The sequence below is a fragment of the Petromyzon marinus genome, unplaced genomic scaffold (genome assembly GCF_048934315.1).
Source record: "Petromyzon marinus isolate PM22_M1 ecotype Great Lakes invasive population unplaced genomic scaffold, UKy_Petmar_22M1.pri1.0 PM_G_Scaffold_298, whole genome shotgun sequence".
Classification (NCBI taxonomy): Eukaryota; Metazoa; Chordata; class Hyperoartia; order Petromyzontiformes; family Petromyzontidae; genus Petromyzon; species Petromyzon marinus.
The window spans coordinates 2,525-21,778 of record NW_027422870.1 but is presented as its reverse complement, the minus strand read 5'-3'; the positions used below and the strand labels follow the sequence as shown (position 1 = coordinate 21,778).

The following is a 19,254-nucleotide window of genomic DNA, read 5'->3' as shown; positions in this document are numbered from 1 at the left end:
AATAAATAAATATGCCGTTTTCAAAATAAATTTATGCAAACCGACACACCTGATGATGACCGTTTGAGTTATGGTCGAAACGTCGTGAGAATTTTTTTTTATTGTTTTATATATATTTTGTTATTTTGTTGTTTCTCTTCAACGTGACTTTACCGAAAAAACTAAGAATATGAATTACTGCAGTCACGAAAGCTTTAAATCAAAATACAGTACAGTTTAAATTTCCATTTAAAGCTTTCGTGACTGCAGGGATTCATATTCTTGGTTCTTTCGGTAAAGTCACCACCACGTAGAATGGAAATAAAATAATAAAAATAAAACATAAAATAAAATTCTCATGACGTTTCGGCCACAACACAAGTAGCCTTCCTTAGGTGAAGGAACAGAACTGTCGGGAAGACGGCGCTCGAGTGAACACTGCTAAGCTTGGCAGTGTCTTTTAAGCTGGGTGGGAGGAGCAGAGCCCCTTGACGAAGGAGTTTACATATCAACAGAAGGATTTAGCATTGAAGTAGCTAAGTTAACGTGTTGGATTAGCATGATGTTAATGTGAGGAATTAGCATGTAACTGGGAGATTAGCAGGATGTTAATGTGAGGAATTAGCATGTAACTGGGAGATTAGCATGATGTTGATGTGAGGAATTAGCATGTAACTGGGAGATTAGCAGGATGTTAATGTGAGGAATTAGCATGTAACTGGTCACGGTAGTAGCTATGTTAAAGTCCGAGTTTACATATCAACAGAAGGATTTAGCATTGATGTAGCTGTGTTAATGTGTTGGATTAGCAAGATGTTAAAGTCAGAAATTAGCATGTAACTGGGAGATTAGCATGATGTTAGTGTGAGGGATCAGCATGTGACTGGTCACGGAAGTAGCTATGTTAAAATCAGAGTTTACATATCAACAGAAGGATTTAGCATTGAAGTAGCTGTGTTAATGTGTTGGATTAGCAGGGTGTTAAAGTCCGAGTTTACATATCAACAGAACAATTTAGCATTGAAATAGCTGTGTTAATGTGTTGGATTAGCAGGATGTTAAAGGCAGAATGTTAGTGTGAGGGATTAGCATGCCGGTTTATTTTTTCCTTGTTTCAACGTTAGCACCACGGAAAGCGACGAGCTTTGTTCAGACGGACGAGTCCATCATTGTTCGGAACGGAGGAGGGGGGAGAGGGAGAAGCAGCCACGATGCGCTGGGTCTGCAATTATTTTGCAGTAGGGGGCGACAGTTGCTTCGTGTTTCTCCCAATTAAGTTATTAGCGAGTTTTCAAGTTTGTGAATTTCAGACGTTGGGAGCTACTAAGGGGAAGGCGCTGCATTGCGTAGAACATCTCTGACTGTTGTTGTATCTGTAAAGCAAAACAAATACAGTACATATTAGTTTTTTCGGTAAAGTCACGTTGAAGGGAAACAACAAAATAATAAAATATATATAAAACAATTAAAAATTCTCACGACGTTTCGACCATTACTCAAACGGTCGTCTTCAGGTGTGAAAACCACTGCAAGAAAATTTTCTTGATATGTGGTTTTCACACGTGAGAATTTTATCGTTTTATATTTTTATTATTTTATTGTTTCCCTTCTACGTGGTGACTTTACCAAAAGAACCAATAATAGAGTACAGTTTGTTCACCGATGCAGTTTTCTGCATCGTTTAATCTGGCTTCTGCCGCACATCACGAACACAACGTCCGCGTGACGATTATCCGAACCGGTCCCGGGCCTCCACTCAACTCGGCCTCAAATGAGTACCCTGGTGCGGTGTGTGAACATCGCCACTGGGGAGACAAAGGCGGCCGGGCGTGGTGCTGGCCACCCACCCCCTCGTGTACCGTGCCGGCCTTCAATGATGCTCGCGAGCAGCACTTGACCCAACAGTCTGTTAAGGCTACACGGGGACGATTTTCGTCTTGCATTGATTGTGTGCTGCGTTGCGTATGACATTTTTTTAAACAATTAAATGAGGCAGATGTCTTGTTATGTTTTTTTTATCAGGCGCAGCGAAGAAGCTGAGATTCGTAGCAGGCTTGAAAGAAATATTCGTGAAAAAAATACAGAAATAGGTAGGCAACGTTTTGAGAGTGTCAGTGACCATTGCGAGTGTTAATTATTTATCGCACGTGCGACATTTGACCTCTATCAGGAGTGTACATTGTTAACGTCTGTTTAATATATTTTCATCGTTGTCCAACGTTTATTGGTAATCCTTAATTAATATTATCACTCGATTATTATTTTTAGATAATTTGAAGATTGCAAGCGACAATAACGACGTGAAACATCGCGAAACGCTGGTGAGCACATTTCAATGTCGTCTATCGCAATATCAGCCAGAAGAGCGGCGACGTTCAACGTCGCGATTGTAGTTCACAAGTTCATTAGCCAAGTAAAGCCCAATGAGCCAAAAAAGCTCCTTTGTCAATGGTGGCTCAGCAAATCATTCTATTTGAACAATTACACAGGTTTACATTTTTAAAATAAATCAATTAGATTGTACTATTTACATTCACATTTGAAACTTTTGTGATCTTAACAGTCGGTTTAGGTGAGGACAGAGATGACAGAGTGAAGGTGCTAAGAGACGATGCTAGATGGTTCCAAAGCTTTGTAGCAGCTACATTAAATGATTTAGATTTATCTTCCCACCCGCCCCACTTCTCTGAAATGGTTCAATTGCGTTGGGATTGTTTTCCGCCAGCGAAGTCACCTGCTTGAGCAAGCTATGCAGCGTTGCCGTATTGGGGCTCGCACTTTGTTACCCAAAAAAAAAACACAATCGCTTTTCGATTTATAATAATAATAGGGTTTTTCCCCTTTTTTCTGGCAATAAAACTGAAATCTTTTTACGAGGATTCACGTCACTGCATTAACCACAACACCTGCAGTCAAAATGCAAACAAAAAACCTACTATGATAATATATATGTGGCATTGTCCGTGAAACTGATTGGTCCACACCAAGGGACGGCTTTCTTTTGAGCCTCGACCCAATTGGTGCTCGACAAGATGACGCCAAAAGGCGTACATTGTTTTTGAGCTGTGTGACGCCTTTTGGCGTGGACCAATCAGTTTCAAGGACAATGCCACATATATATTATCATAGTAGGTTTTTTTGTTTGCGTTTTGACTGCAGGTATTGTGGTCGATGCAGCGACATGAATCCTTGTAAAAAAAGGTTTCAGTTTCGTTGCCAGAAAAAAGGGGGAAAACCCCTATTATATTATTATATTTTGGCACTGGCAAAGGAGGTCTAACGATGCTTTTCGATTTTATCAAACACGGAACGCCGGCCACTGCGTCGGTCTCCGTCGCTGTGCTCACAACGGCCTTTGGGTCGCGTCCCAATATTTTTTGTTTTGCTTGGCAAGGCGTTTCACGTTGGGCTCCCGAGAGGCTCGGGGAGCACGTGGGGGGGGGGAAGGGGGGAGAGAAAGGGAACGTTCAGACGGCATCCGAGAGCATTTACATTATGAGACCTCCTTTGCCAGTAACAAGATATAGTAATAGGTTCTACCCTTTCAAACTGGCACGAAAAACTGACACCTTTATTCAAGGCATCATGTCTGCAATAACCACAACACAAGCAGTCAAAATGCAAACAAAAGAGACAACTCTGATAATAATATTGGCACTGTCCTTGAATTTGAGTTTTTTGTGCCAGTTAAAAGGGTAAAAACCTATTACTATATCTTGTTACTGGCAAAGGAGGTCTCATAATGTAAATGCTCACCCCGAGCCTTCAATACTCTGATAGTGCGTTGTTTTTGAGTTGTACGCCTTTTGGCGTCTTCTGGTCCAACACCAGTGGAGACTAGGCTCTAAGAAAAGCCGTCTCGGGTGTGGACCAATCAAATTCAAGGACAGTGCCAATATCATTATCAGAGTTGTCTTTTTGTTTGCATTTTGACTGCTTGTGTTGCGGTTATTGCAGACATGATGCCTTGAATAAAGGTGTAAGTTTTTGGTGCCAGTTAAAAGGGTAAAACCTATTGCTACGGCATCCGAGAGCTTACGCCCACCGTGGTGCAATAAACACATCTTGGGGTATCGTAGGAGGTGTTGGTCTCGTGTCGTGTCTTGCGTGAAGGAATCCTTAGACGCGTTCAAACGAGAGAGAGCTTCACTCCAAGAAGCCGTCTGTCAAATGGAACAGCGGATAGCCGCCATGGAAACGCTGAAAAACGAAAGCAAGGTATTTCGAACGTTTCTTAAATCTACGGGTAAAATAATAACCCGCGCAACACTTCCCTGTGAGCGTTATCGTTTGCAAACGCGTGTAGAATTGCGTCAATTGTCGTCGCTGCGGATGCTCTTTTTTGCGCGCACAAATGTGGCAATTCGCGTCGCCCGGCGCCGCATCTTGGGGCGTCGTTTAACTTCCAGAGCGAACTCAACGGAGCGAAAGCAAAAGAGCGCGTCTTGGAGAATGACCTCAGAGATGCCTTGAACGCGGCGAACGTCCTGGAATCAGAGCTGTCTCAGGAGAGGTAAATGTTGGAGCGTTATTTTTCAGCTCGCTCATTCGGGTGCATTTAGGCGTTCCCCTCCTCCTCCCCCTTCGCCCTCTCTCCCTTTTATCGTTTCGACCCCCGGCCGTCCTTCCCCCGAGAGCGGTGTCTCTTCACCTTGACCGCAGCCTGCCACCCCCTGTGGCTCTCAGCCGTTAACAACGTCGTACGACGTCGATACGGTAGAAACCGTGGGATCGCGAGCACGATTCGTTCCGGAAACGTGTTTTGTAATCCAAAGCACTCGCGTATAATCAGAGCACTCGGTACATCAGTTGTGATCACGTGACGCCCGGCAGTACAAAGCGTGTCTACACGTGCGCTGCGCGTATTGCGAGAACCTCGCTCGTTTATCAAGTTAATATTTATTTACAAATGTAGCCCGTCTCGCCAAACACTCGCAGGCCAAGTTACTCGCAATCCAAGGTTTTACTGTACACAGCAACTCCTCTGCACCCGCTGTGGGACGTAAGGCCACAATAAATACACAGGGGTTGATGAAACAAAGTAGTTGTACTAACGTATCCGCGCTAAATTTGCGTTTTGTTTTTTCACCTTCTAAAGAAAACAAATCTGGCCGTGTCTCGCACCCCCCCAGAAAGGGGAATCTCGCACCCTCAGGTTGTGAAGAGCCACTGCCCTACAGGGTTATCCGAGTTCAGGAAGTAGACACCAGGGAAGTAGAGTTTATTGAAACGCATGGCATCGACGGGTTAAAGATATAAAACGCCGGTGAATAATCGGCGTGCTTGACAGGTGTCAAGTCCCAGGCAATGTCGTCTGTGTGTGTGTGTGTAGCTTAAGCGTTGGTTCCATAAATAGCTTTCGGACAAAAAATCGTGAAGCTTTGAGACAGTTTGGCAGTGTGTTTAAAAATCATGGTTTTATTTTTTCTCGGATGAATGCTTGTCAATTGACTCAAACGATAGATAAAATAAAACCTGAAAATAGTAGATATCGCAAACAAGTTCTTACTGATTATAGTATAATGTTACCCAATATCAATGTGTGTGTTTGTTAGCTTTATTGACACTGGGCCAAGGTTTATGGTGCATCAAACATTCCACAGCATCGTACAATCCAGAGAATAAATTGTTCCTCTCTTGGATTTACACAACTGTTGCTTATGGTTTTTTATATCCTGGAGCTAAGTAACCGCGTGTGAAATAAAAGTACCCGAACGATCTTGAATTTTTAACAGAATATGCAGCCTTGACATCAGAAACAGGTTGGGGCTGGTTATTTTGGAAAACGAGGAACTGACCGAGCTGTTCTCTCGCGTGGCGAAACAAAACGAGGAACTTACCGACATCATTGAGGTATTCTGGCTCGGACGTATGCACGATGCACATCTTTGTGGGACATTGCAGACCGCAAAACTGTTTTTACAAAATGATCCACGCTCTCGTTTTCAGACGACAAAGCGCAACGAAGCTGCGTTACAGGTCAAAGTTCAAAAGTTGGAATCGATTAATAAAAACCTAACGTAAGTTCTGATTCATAAACTTCGTTGAAAATTTCCAGCTGTGGTTTTCACACCTGACGACGATTGCTTCTTGCGTTGCAGTCGAAACGTCGTGAGAATTATATTGTTTTATATTTTTATTATTTTATTGTTTCCCTTCTACGTGGTGACTTTACCGCAAAGAACCATGCCCATACATGTGTCTCTCTCTCTGTCTCTGTGTTAACTCTTTCCGCTTATGCGTCTGTATATGTATGTGTCTCCGGTTCTGTGTCTTATCTCTCTCTTAAACGTAATCAACCAGGTAGGGTGTTGACTGTTATGTCAGCCGACATTCTGCGCTGTATTGCATTATATTTCTAAGTTTACTAGGAATTGTTTCTCTTTCATTTGTACCTGATGATGATTGCTTGCTTTGCAATCGAAACGTCGTATGATATTATGTAATTTATTATTTTCTATTTCTACGTGGTGACTTTACCGAAAGAACCAAATAATAATACTAAAGTAAGTTGTTCCTGCCTATTTTTTTGGGGGGGCTTTTCAATTCACAATATTTTCCTTTTTGTGGATGACATACTTTTGTTACAAACACAACTCCCATCTCTGTGAAAGACGACTCTGGCCCTTTATCCACATGGTAAGGTCTTTATTTCACGGCATGGGTCCACACCTTCATCCCCGCTCTCTCTCTCCCGCAACGACCCCAACTCCGCCTCCCGCCCCCTCTTTTAACCTCTTCCTGGCTCCGCCCCTCGTTGCACTCCACCAATCGTCACCTCTCTCTCACCCTCACCTGCAACTTCCATCACTACCTATGAGATCTTCACTCAAAACTGCTCTGGAGGAGTTGTACACCTCTAGCTGCCACTGCTATTCAGTGGCCTAAAATATGGCTCTAGGGTTTGGTGTTGCATGTTATTTATGTAGTTTATTGTAAAAAATTCGGTCACAGTCCCTATGATCACTGTTACATTGCATTTATGGCTTTTATTTTGGTGATTTTGAAAAGTTTATTTGGTTTGGCCATGTTTTTGTTTATTGTAGTACGGAGTTAGACTGATGGCCTTAATCTAAGTTGTATTGTGGTTGTTGTTGTTTGACTTGCATCCCACTGGGATTTTTGCACACAGAGTTGGTGTACGGTGCTATTTCAGGAATATTTTGATGTTTTTTTTCCTGGATTTTCTGTTTGCACAGTCACATAATCACTTTAAGATGTTTTCTTGTTCATGTTTTTTGTTTGTTGTGGTTGCACCTGATTCAAGAGCCGAATGGCTCACAGGGCTATACCAAATAAATGCAAATGGAACTATGGAACCTGGCCTAACCGTCCCACCTGACGCCCACCCAACCCTCTCGCTCTTTTACCTTTTGAATGTTCCGGGCCAATCCTCTTGGCTCCCCGTTCCCTAACCAATCGTCGCGTGGATGTGTTTGCTCCCGCCTTCTTGATTACTCTGTCCCGGGGAATCGTGTGGGACGATCACTACGCCTGCAATGATGTTTTTTTTTTCTTTTAATCCAGGGAAGAGTTGGAATCTGCCAAAACGCAACATCATGCACAGCTTGAAGCCCACGTACAGAAATATACAAACTTGGTAAATACGAAACATAAAACAGTACTCTACGAAGTGCTTTAAATCATTGATTATCATAATGTATTGCTTAGCACACTAGGTTTCCAATCCAGAAGTAGACGGATCAATCCTCTGGTGTGACAGTTGAAACAATGAGGACTATTCTGAAATTCGTCTTAAAAGTGTACCCAAGTTTTGCGTCTCAGTAAACTTGAGTATAGTTTTAAGATACGCACCCTGTATATTTTTGTTACGCAGACTGCCACGTAGTCTATTCTGATCAATTTATGATTCCTCTAGTTCTTTAATGGGGGGCATTACCTCGTTCTCAGTGAGTCGAGGATTTGTAGTGTATAGTGTCGTGTATAGTGTGTAGTGTAGTGTATAGGATGAACATTGAGATTTATAAAGGCACGGGGTGACCGATAAGGTCTGAATTGGTCTGTGATAAGGTAGACACTGATAAGGGGTTGACTGCTATGTAGTGTATAGTGTCGTGTATAGTGTGTAGTGTAGTGTATAGTGTTGTGTATAGTGTGTAGTGTAGTGTATAGGATGAACATTGAGATTTATAAAGGCACGGGGTGACCGACAAGGTCTGAATTGGTCTGTGATAAGGTAGACACTGATAAGGGCTTGACTGGTATGTAGTGTATAGTGTCGTGTATAGTGTGTAGTGTAGTGTATAGGATGAACATTGAGATTTATAAAGACACGGGGTGACCGATAAGGTCTGAATTGGTCTGTGATAAGGTAGACACTGATAAGGGGTTGACTGGTATGTAGTGTATAGTGTCGTGTATAGTGTGTAGTGTATGGGATGAACATTGAGATTTATAAAGGCACGGGGTGACCGATAAGGTCTGAATTGGTCTGTGATAAGGTAGACACTGATAAGGGGTTGACTGGTGTGTAGTGTATAGTGTGTAGTGTAGTGTATAGTGTGTAGTGTAGTGTATAGTGTTGTGTATAGTGTGTAGTGTAGTGTACAGGATGAACATTGAGATTTATAAAGGCACGGGGTGACCGACAAGGTCTGAATTGGTGTGTGATAAGGTAGACACTGATAAGGGCTTGACTGGTATGTAGTGTATAGTGTGTAGTGTAGTGCATAGGATAAACATTGAGATTTATAAAGGCACGTGGTGACCAATAAGGTCTGAATTGGTCCGTGATAAGGTAGACACTGATAAGGGGTTGACTGGTGTGTAGTGTATAGTGTAGTGTATAGTGTGTAGTGTAGTGTATAGGATGAACATTGAGATTTATAAAGGCACGGGGTGACCGATAAGGTCTGAATTGGTCCGTGATAAGGTAGACACTGATAAGGGGTTGACTGGTGTGTAGTGTAAGGTGTCGTGTATAGTGTGTAGTGTATAGGATGAACATTGAGATTTATAAAGACACGGGGTGACCGATAAGGTCTGAATTGGTCTGTGATAAGGTAGACACTGATAAGGGGTTGACTGGTGTGTAGTGTATAGTGTGTAGTGTAGTGTATAGTGTGTAGTGTAGTGTATAGTGTTGTGTATAGTGTGTAGTGTAGTGTACAGGATGAACATTGAGATTTATAAAGGCACGGGGTGACCGACAAGGTCTGAATTGGTGTGTGATAAGGTAGACACTGATAAGGGCTTGACTGGTATGTAGTGTATAGTGTGTAGTGTAGTGTATAGGACAAACATTGAGATTTATAAAGGCACGTGGTGACCAATAAGGTCTGAATTGGTCTGTGATAAGGTAGACACTGATAAGGGGTTGACTGGTATGTAGTGTATAGTGTTGTGTATAGTGTGTAGTGTAGTGTATAGGATGAACATTGAGATTTATAAAGGCACGGGGTGACCGATAAGGTCTGAATTGGTCTGTGATAAGGTAGACACTGATAAGGGGTTGACTGGTGTGTAGTGTAAGGTGTTGTGTATAGTGTGTAGTGTAGTGTATAGGATGAACATTGAGATTTATAAAGGCACGGGGTGACCGATAAGGTCTGAATTGGTCCGTGATAAGGTAGACACTGATAAGGGCTTGACTGGTGTGTAGTGTATTGTGTCGTGTGTAGTGTATAGGATGAACATTGAGATGTATAAAGGCACAGGGTGACCGATAAGGTCTGAATTGGTCTGTGATAAGGTATACACTGATAAGGGCTTGACCGGTGCACATTTCCAGCACTAATTGTGTCACCTGACACATTCAACGTTTAAAGACGCCGCGCTTGAATAGTACCGGTCGGTCACCTCGGACAGTTACGCTCGTTGGTCGGTGGCAAAGCGGCCGCACGGTGTGCGATGAACGCAGTCCGTGGGAGTGTTTTGCCGCGCGGTCTGTTTTAAGAAGAAGTTTGCGAGCCTCGTTTCAATCAGGAGGTGAGGGTCATCAACCCCCAACACGTCTGTTGCACGCGAACCGCAACAGGTTCACGAGCTGGACGAGCAGCGGGAGGCGCACCGCCGGAAGGACAGCCGCAATGAAAACAAGGTGAGCGCCAAAACGTTTCCGTGGCAACGCATGTATCATTACCGGAGCGTGTTTGCGTTCGATGTGTTCGCCGCAGGTACATGGTGGTTAATGCGGTGCTTGAGACCTTGCAGAAGGTGTCTACTTGGAGTTGGAACATCTTAAACACCTGCTGCTGTAATAATAATAGGGGTTTTTCCTCTTTTTTCTGGCAACAAAACTGAAACCTTTTTACGAGGATTCATGTCGCTGCATTAACCACAATACCTGCAGTCAAAATGCAAACATTTTGACTGCACGTATTGTGGTTAATGCAGCGACATGGATCCTTGTAAAAAGGTTTTAGTTTTGTTGCCAGATAAAAGGGGAAAAACCCTATTATTAAGGATTCATGTCGCTGCATTAACCACAATACTTGCAGTCGAAATGCAAACAAAACACATACTTCATCATCATCATTATTAAAACACACACTATGATAATATGATGCATTGTCCTTGAAACTGATTGGTCCACACCAAGGGACGGCTTTCTTTTGAGCCTCGACCCATTTGGTGCTCGACCAGATGACGCCAAAAGGCGTCACACAGCTCAAAGACAATGCCACTATCAAAGTAATGAGGGCTCGGGGTGAGCATCTACATCATCATTAGACCTCCTTTGCCAGTACCAAAATATAATAAGAGGGATTTTCCCCCTTTTTTCTGGCAACAAAACTGAAACCTTTTTACGAGCTTTCATGTCGCTGCATTAACCACAATACCTGCAGTAAAAATGCAAACAAAAAACACCTCCTGTTGTATATACCCAGAAAAGGTAAAACCTATTCTTGTTATTTTTCATACCAAAAAAAGACACCGACTTTCTTATTTCACTAACACCGGCTGATAAAAAAAATTGTATATCGTATATCCCGGATTATAACATGGACTCCTCCACCCGTATATTGAACTTCTTTCCCACCGCACATAGCCAACCGTTCTTAATCGGAGGTGCGGGGGAGGCTAAGGACAACCGTGGATAAAGCTTACTGTATTTCATTTAACAGTAAGTTCATATTCTTAGCTCTTTCGGTTAAAGTCACGTTAAAGGGAAACAATAAAATAATAAAATATATATAAAACAATAAAAAAATTATCACGACGTTTCGACCATAACACAAACGGTCGTCATCAGGTGTGAAAAGCAACGGCAAGAAACATTTGAAGGAAGTGGCGGTCCGCATTTATTTATTTATCTCCGGACGGTGTTTTATTTATTTATTTAAGCCATCTGGCTGCCATGAGAGATTCGTTCATGAGGCTATCCACATATACAAGCACAGAGACAAGTTCAACCGAGAAGATGGATTCTGGCTTAGCAATCATTGGAAGGATTTGATAAACCATTTCAGGTCTTAATTGATTGTTCACGCTTATGGTGGCTTTCAGACAGCATTCATTAATTTTTCGTCTCCCCCCTCCTCTTTGCAGAACATAGATGGACTAGTCCTTCTAAATAAATTGTCAAATCGCTGCGCGTGGTGCTGACGTTTTTTTATAAATAAATACACCGTTTAAAAATAAATAAATTTATGCAAACCGACACACCTGGTGACGACCGTTTGTGTCATGGTCGAAACGTCGTGAGAATTTTTTATTGTTTTATATATATTTTATTATTTTATTGTTTCCCTTCAACGTGACTTTAACCGAAAGAGCTAAGAATATGAATCACTGCAGTCACGAAAGCTTTAAATCAAAATGTAACAGTAAGTTGTTAGTGGTTCATGCCGAAGGTGGCAGGGGTTTTTGTGTGACGTGTGCCGTTGTGAGTCAATGTCTGAAGCCGGTTTACGTGCGATACTTTAGGCACAGAATGTGTAAGTCCGGCGTTGTTGTTGTTGTTGACTTTATAAAGAGCAGACAGGGCGTGGTGACCTATTAACGTTGACAGCACTTCTAAAACAACCCCCTTTTTAACATCTAAAAACCTAAGCAGTCGTTACCGTGACTGCAAATGTTCGCCCTGACCGAGTTCACTTCACTTTGCAGATCAAGGATTTGGAGTCTGAGATCGACTCGCTTGAGCGGCAGCGGCAGGACGACCGAGCACGCGACAACGCGATCGCGGAGTTAGCGGACTACATGGAGCAGATAAGACACTTGGAGGAGGTTTGCGAAATGAACTTGACAAATGTTGTTGTGATAATTGTTTTTTTACCCTTTTATCTGGCAACAAAACTGACACCTTTTTTTTACAAGGAGTCATGTTTACATTGACCACAATACCTGCGGTCGGAACGCAAACACCAAACAACAACTCTGATAATGTATGTGGCACTGTCCTTGAAATTGATTGGTCCACACTCGAGACAGCTTTCTTTAGAGCCTCGTCTCACATTGGTGTTGGACCAGAAGACGCGTTCCGACCGCAGGTATTGTGGTCAATGTGAACATGACTCCTTGTAAAAAAGGTGTCAGTTTTGTTGCCAGATAAAAGGGTAAAAAAACAATTATCATATTTTGTTACTGGCAAATGAGGTTTCCAATAATGTATATTGACAAATGTTGTTTACCTCCAGTTTTAGTCTTGGTAAAAAAAATCGCATCGAGTATAATGTATAGTACGTTGGACTTCTTCCGTGCCGTACGTAGCCAACCGTGCTGATCGGAGGTGCGGGGGAAAGACAGCAAATGATGCGTTTCTGTGAGTCTGGATTTCTGTGTGAGTCTGTGGGTTTATGTGTGAGTCTGTGGGTTTATGTGTGAGTCTATGGGTTTATGTGTGAGTCTGTGGGTTTATGTGTGAGTCTGTGGGTTTATGTGTGAGTCTATGGGTTTATGTGTGAGTCTATGGGTTTCTGTGTGAGTCTATGGGTTTATGTGTGAGTCTGTGGGTTTATGTGTGAGTCTATGGGTTTCTGTGTGAGTCTGTGGGTTTATGTGTGAGTCTATGGGTTTGTGTGAGTCTATGGGTTTCTGTGAGTCTGTGGATTTCTGTGTGAGTCTGTTGGTTTCTGTGTGAGTCTATGGGTTTATGTGAGTCTGTGGGTTTATGTGTGAGTCTATAGGTTTATGTGTGAGTCTGTGGGTTTATGTGTGAGTCTATGGGTTTATGTGTGAGTCTGTGGGTTTATGTGAGTCTGTGGGTTTATGTGTGAGTCTGTGGGTTTATGTGTGAGTCTATGGGTTTATGTGCAAGTCTGTGGATTTCTGTGTGAGTCTGTGGATTTCTGTGTGAGTCTGTGGATTTCTGTGTGAGTCTGTGGATTTCTGTGTGAGTCTGTGTGTTTATGTGAGTCTGTGGATTTCTGTGTGAGTCTATGGGTTTATGTGTGAGTCTGAGGATTTCTGTGTGAGTCTATGGGTTTCTGTGTGAGTCTGTGGATTTCTGTGTGAGTCTGTGGATTTCTGTGTGAGTCTATGGGTTTATGTGTGAGTCTGTGGATTTCTGTGTGAGTCTATGGGTTTCTGTGTGAGCCTATGGGTTTATGTGTGAGTCTGTGGATTTCGGTGTGAGTCTATGGGTTTACGTGCGAGTCTTCGTATGTACGTTGAACTTCTTCCGCGCCGTACGTAGCCAACCGTGCTGATCGGAGGTGCGGGGGGGGGACAGGACAACAACCCTAAACACAACAAAAAGCAGTTAATGCTAAAACTAATAAGAGTGCCATTTATTAAGTAAAAACCTCACCAAGTCTCGAGCTCTTTTCACCGATCACGTAAGAGTTCTGCTTGGAGATCGTTGGCCACGTCCCCATCATCCGTGAGCGTTTTGCGTCCGGTATATCAAAACCGGAGCGTCCGGCCAAAGATTCGCCGCTCACATGAGGGCAATTCATTCGCAGGTTTGCGCAACCTGATTTCCGTGTATTTTCTTGACCCCTCCTTATCAACAGAAGTTGGGTTCGGGGGGTTTCTGCAAACGATCAACGACCTTGGCCTTGCTTCGAAGGGTGCCGGATTCGCAGACAGCCAAACCCACCGCTCATGACGAAGAGGATGCTGCGTGTTGTCGCGTGCGAGCTGTGATTTACACAAGTGCGGTGGAGCCTAATGGTGCCGTGGCAGATGTTACGTTTCTACACGCGGAGCGGCAACTTGCGTCGATGTTATATATATAAAAAAGCGGCAAAGATTTTGCCTTCACGGCATTTCGTAATGAATTTCTTAACCGAGTCAAAATCCGAGGCGCATAGCGTGACCGTTGTTGAAATCTCCCTCTTCCAGATAAGATCCCGGAACATTTCAGCTGAGATTGAGGAGGCGAAAATCAGAGCGGAAGAAACCGCACAGTTCAAAATCACAGAAATGACTGCGGTGGTGGAAGAGTGGAAGGTAACGTGCGGAAGTTGGCACTTCGTCCTGGATACGCCCTCACATGTGTTTTTAAGCTGCTTCAAAATAACTGCAAAGTTTGTAAAAGGAAAATAAGGAAATGCCTTTTTGTCTTCTGATAGTTCATCGGCAGTGGTGGATTGTAAAATAACTTAGCACGCTCTGCAATGGCCCTCTTCTTAACAGCAACAGGAACATAATCTTGGTTCTTTCAGTAAAGTCACCACCACGTAGAAGGGAAACAATAAAATAATAAAAATATAAAACGATAAAATATATCACGACGTTTCGACTGCAACACAAGAAGCAATCATCATCAGGTGTGAAAACCACAGCAAGAACATTTGAAAACCACAGCAAGAAAATTTCAAATTGTTCTTGCTGTGATTTTCACACCTGATGATGATTGCGTCTTGTGTTGCAGTCGAAACGTCGTGAGAATTTTATTGTTTTATATTTTTTATTATTTTATTGTTTCCCTTCTACATGGTGGTGACTTTACCGAAAGAACCAAGAATATGAATCCCTGCAGTCACGAAAGCTTTAAATCGATATTTATATATATTATATGCCGGTGTTACCATCCGATTAATGCTGAACATCTTTTGCACCGTACGTAGCCAACCCGTGTTTACCGCAGGCGTAGGTGGGAGGACAACAGACTAAGCAGCAACAATTTGAATATTTCTTTATACTCCAGGAGGAATCAGATGAGCCGTAAAGCTCTTTTTCACAGATGTCCGGTAGAAATTAGTTTTTCCTCGAATCTAGATTTCAAAGTGAGTCGCTCCGGTAGCTTCCTAATATCAAAAGGGAGAGCGTTCTAGACGGCCCCTTCGTGTCTTATCTTGTTCCTCTTTGGGGCGGTTTTATTGACAGATGCGTTGGAGCTCTGTGAACGTACATTCGCCGGCGTTTATGTTTCAACTTACTTATCTTGCAGGTTTATTTATTTATTTTCAGCGGCGAGTCCGTCTTAGAATTTTCGAAGCGCCGTCTTCCGCCCCTACAGTGTTCGCGACATGTTCGCAAGATAACATCGAGACGCAATTTTAACCGTAGCCCAAGCACACACACACATCTACAAGTGTTACATCTACAAGTGTTACATCTACAAGTGTTACACACACATCTACAAGTGTTACATCTACAAGTGTTACATCTACAAGTGTTACATCTACAAGTGTTACATCTACAAGTGTTACACACACATCTACAAGTGTTACACACACATCTACAAGCATTTCCTGAGTGTTTTGTGCAGTTGGTAAATGCCGTTAAAATGTTTCGCGATTATTTTTTTTGTTTTTCGCGGCGATCCCTGACGTAAAGCGCGAGTGTGACCGGAAGCTGGAAGCTAAAGACTATTCTTCTCTCGACCACAAATATCAGGAAGCACTTGAACGTGCGCGAACGTCGGTAAGTTTCCCGTTTGTTGCACCATTTGCTTGGATCTTCCCCATTCGGTGAATCGTCGTTGGGAGTCGCCGCGCTCACGTTCACCCCAGCCTCACGATCCCCGGTGACGCTGTGGCAGGCGAGCCACGTTGCCAAGTCACGCAGCAGATTAAAGACTCATCGTAGAAACACAACGGTGACATATTCTTGGTTCTTTCGGTAAAGTCACGTTGAAGGGAAACAATAAAATAATAATTTTGTTTTTTATATATTTTTTATTGTTTCCCTTCTACGTGGTGACTTTTCCGAAAGAACCAAGAATGTGAATCACTGCAGTCACGAAAGCTTTAAATCAGAACGGTGACAATTTGGTGAAGGCAGAGCGAGCGCTCCGTTTTGCACGGTCGCACACCGCGTACAAATCTAACCGAGAGACGGTCCGCTCAGTTGCGTTACCCGTGAAACACTCCACGGATCTGCAGTTCAATTATCGTGAAAGTAGTCGACACTGAGATGCACGCAGAGACACAGAGACAGAGATTCCCCACCGTGTAGCCTTAACAGACTGCAGGGGCAAGTGCTGTTAGCGAGTAGCAGCACCTATGAAGGCCGGAACGGCACACGAGGGGGTGGGTGACCAGCGCCACGCCCGACCGCCTTTGTCTCCCCAGTGCTCACGATGTTTACTACACACCGCTACACCAGGTACTCATTTGAGCTTGAGTCGACCTAGGGGAGACCCAGGACCGGTTCAGATAATCGTCACTGACGGTGTTGGCCGCGGGGTTCGTAGCGCGACGCACTAACCGCTACGCTACCGCTCCCCACTCTTCTGAGATACTGAGCCACGTGACAGACACACAGATAGGGAGGCACAGAAACACGTACAGAGATGCACGTGAAGTTTCCTTGAGTAGCTTATAATGTAATAGATTTTTACCCTTTTGTCTGGCACCAAAACTGACACCTTTATACAAGGGATCATGTTTGCAATAACCACAACACAAGCAGTCAAAATGCAAACAAAAGAGACAACTCTGATAATAATATGCACTGTCCTTGAATTTGATTGGTCCACACCCGAAACGGCTTTTCGTGGAGACTAAGGGCCAAAAGGCGTCATCTGGTCCAACACCAGTGGAGACTAGGCTCTATGAAAAGCCGTTTCGGGTGTGGACCAATCAATTTCAAGGACAGTGCCAATATCATTATCAGAGTTGTCTCTTTTTGTTTGCATTTTGACTGATTGTGTTGTGGTTATTGCAAACATGATGCCTTGTATAAAGGTGTCAGTTTTTTGTGCCAGATAAAAGGGTAAAAACCTATTACTATATCTTGCTACTGGCAAAGGAGGTCTCATAGTGTAGCTTATAATGCGTGTGTCGTTCATATCCCCAGTGGCGCCTGCGTTACAGACGAGGCTCTTGGCGTGTGTACAAAACTCAAGCGTGCGATGTCAATCACCGTGACGTTTTTTGTTTGTGTACGAAAAACAGAACAAGGCTCAGTCTGATGAAATGAGAGCAGAGATAGCGAAGTTAAAGGAAGAGTTGAAGCGGAAGGTAACTTGTAACCGCAGTTGGGGAGACACTCACACAGGGAGACACAGAGAGACACGGAGACACACAGGGAGACACAGAGACAGAGACACGGAGACACAGGGAGACAGAGAGACACGGAGACACTCACATGGAGACACACAGGGAGACACAGAGAGACATGGAGACACACAGGGAGACACAGACACGGAGACACTCACAGGGAGACACACAGAGAGACACGGAGACACAGAGAGACAACCACAGAGACACGGAGACAGAGAGACAGACAGAGACACTGAGACAGACACAGAGACAGAGACAATCACAGAGAAAACCACAGAGACACGGAGACAGAGACAACCAAAGAGAGAGACAACCACAGAGACACTTAGACAGAGAGACAACCACAGAGACAGAGAGACAGCCACAGAGACAAAGACGGAGACAGAGAGACAGCCACAGAGACACTGATACACTCACAGAGAGACAACCACAGAGACACGGAGACACTCACAGAGAGACAACCACAGAGACAGAGACACGGAGACAGAGAGACAACCACAGAGACACGGAGACACTCACAGAGAGACAACCACAGAGACACGGAGACAGACAACCACAGAGACACTGAGACACTCACAGAGAGACAACCACAGAGACACTGAGACAGAGAGACAACCACACACAGAGACAGAGACACGGACACTCACAGAGAGACAGCCACAGAGACACTGAGACAGAGACACTGAGACACTCAGAGAGACAACCACAGAGACACTGAGACACTCACAGAGAGACAACCACAGAGACAGAGACAGAGAGACAGCCACAGAGACACGGAGACACTCACAGAGAGACAACCACAGAGACAGAGACACGGAGATAGAGAAGACAGCCTCAGAGACACGGAGACAGAGACACGGAGACACAGAGAGACAACCACAGAGACAGCCACAGAGACACGGAGACAGAGAGACAGCCACAGAGACACGGAGACAGAGACACAGATACAGAGAGACAGAGTGACCAGGGTTCGGGCAGTTAACTAACCCCTGGTCTCTCTCCCACTTGAGTAAACAATGTCCTTGCTGTGGTTGTCACACCTGATGATGATTGCTTGTGTTGCAATCGAAACGTCGTGATTTATTTCAATGTTTTTATTTCATATTTTTATCACCCACCACGTGACTTTACCGAAAGTCACAAAGAGTCTGGCTCCCTTCTAGATTTGAATCTTTCGTGACTGCAAGGATCCATACTCTTTGGTTCTATTCGGTAAAGTCACATAGGTAAAAAAATAAAACATCAAAAATCACGACGTTTCGGCCACAACACAAGCGGCCTTCATCAGGTGAAGGGTCCAGACTGTCTCGAGGACAGCGCTGGAGTGAAACACAGCCACGCTCAGACCGCGGACCTTTAAGCTGTGTGAGAGTAATTAAGGTGCCTTGACAAAAGGAATTAGCGTAAAAATTAGCATTTAATAGGCGGACTTAGCATGATGAAAGGTGGGCAGAGGGTCAACCTGTGCAGGCTGGCGAGGGGGCAAGGTGGAGTCCACATGCTGGTGGTGGTGTGAAAAGGGATTTTTTTAAGAAGCCGCAAAAGTTTGGGGTACCACTACTTGAAAAAATATACTGGCTCCCGCTTGCCGATGGAACTCGCCCCTCAAATGAGCCCGCAGCTTCGCCGTGGCGATTTGATTTCTCGCGTTCATCCCCGTGGGGAAGCCAACATTGACGTGTCGCAGCCGACCCGAAGTCGCCGGCGTCGCGCGCCCGAAACGTCGTGATTTAATTTATTTTGTTTTCTGCCTACCGCGTGACTTTTACCCAAAGAACCAAAGAGCGTGGGTCCCTGCGGTCGCGACAACTTCAAGTCCAGATTTTTCTGGGTCTCTACTCGATGAGTCGGGCTCGTTAAATAAATCCCGCTGCGTTAGGCGCCGATGTTCGGCGTTTGCGATCGGCACAGCACC

At 44.0% G+C, this 19,254-nt stretch overlaps 1 protein-coding gene across 3 annotated transcripts in view; it reads left to right on the top strand.

Annotated features, from left to right (window-relative positions):
• Window positions 1–18,110, top strand: part of LOC116937168 (uncharacterized) — a 40,615-nt gene extending 22,505 nt beyond the window's left edge. The window contains exons 12-23 of one of the 3 annotated variants that reach the window (XM_076061165.1): window positions 2,002–2,069; window positions 2,248–2,300; window positions 4,093–4,197; window positions 4,389–4,492; window positions 5,715–5,832; window positions 5,929–5,999; window positions 7,507–7,579; window positions 9,977–10,039; window positions 12,052–12,171; window positions 14,230–14,337; window positions 15,670–15,756; window positions 17,232–18,110. In XM_076061165.1, the coding sequence (XP_075917280.1) occupies window positions 2,002–2,069; window positions 2,248–2,300; window positions 4,093–4,197; window positions 4,389–4,492; window positions 5,715–5,832; window positions 5,929–5,999; window positions 7,507–7,579; window positions 9,977–10,039; window positions 12,052–12,171; window positions 14,230–14,337; window positions 15,670–15,756; window positions 17,232–17,747 (1,486 nt within the window). In that variant the 3' untranslated portion in view covers window positions 17,748–18,110. Of the gene's footprint in view, window positions 1–2,001; window positions 2,070–2,247; window positions 2,301–4,092; window positions 4,198–4,388; window positions 4,493–5,714; window positions 5,833–5,928; window positions 6,000–7,506; window positions 7,580–9,976; window positions 10,040–12,051; window positions 12,172–13,898; window positions 14,041–14,229; window positions 14,338–15,669; window positions 15,757–17,231 lie in introns of those variants that run through there. The other 2 variants (XM_076061167.1, XM_076061166.1) reach the window with 2 other exon arrangements.
• Window positions 18,111–19,254: the final 1,144 nt, after the last annotated feature.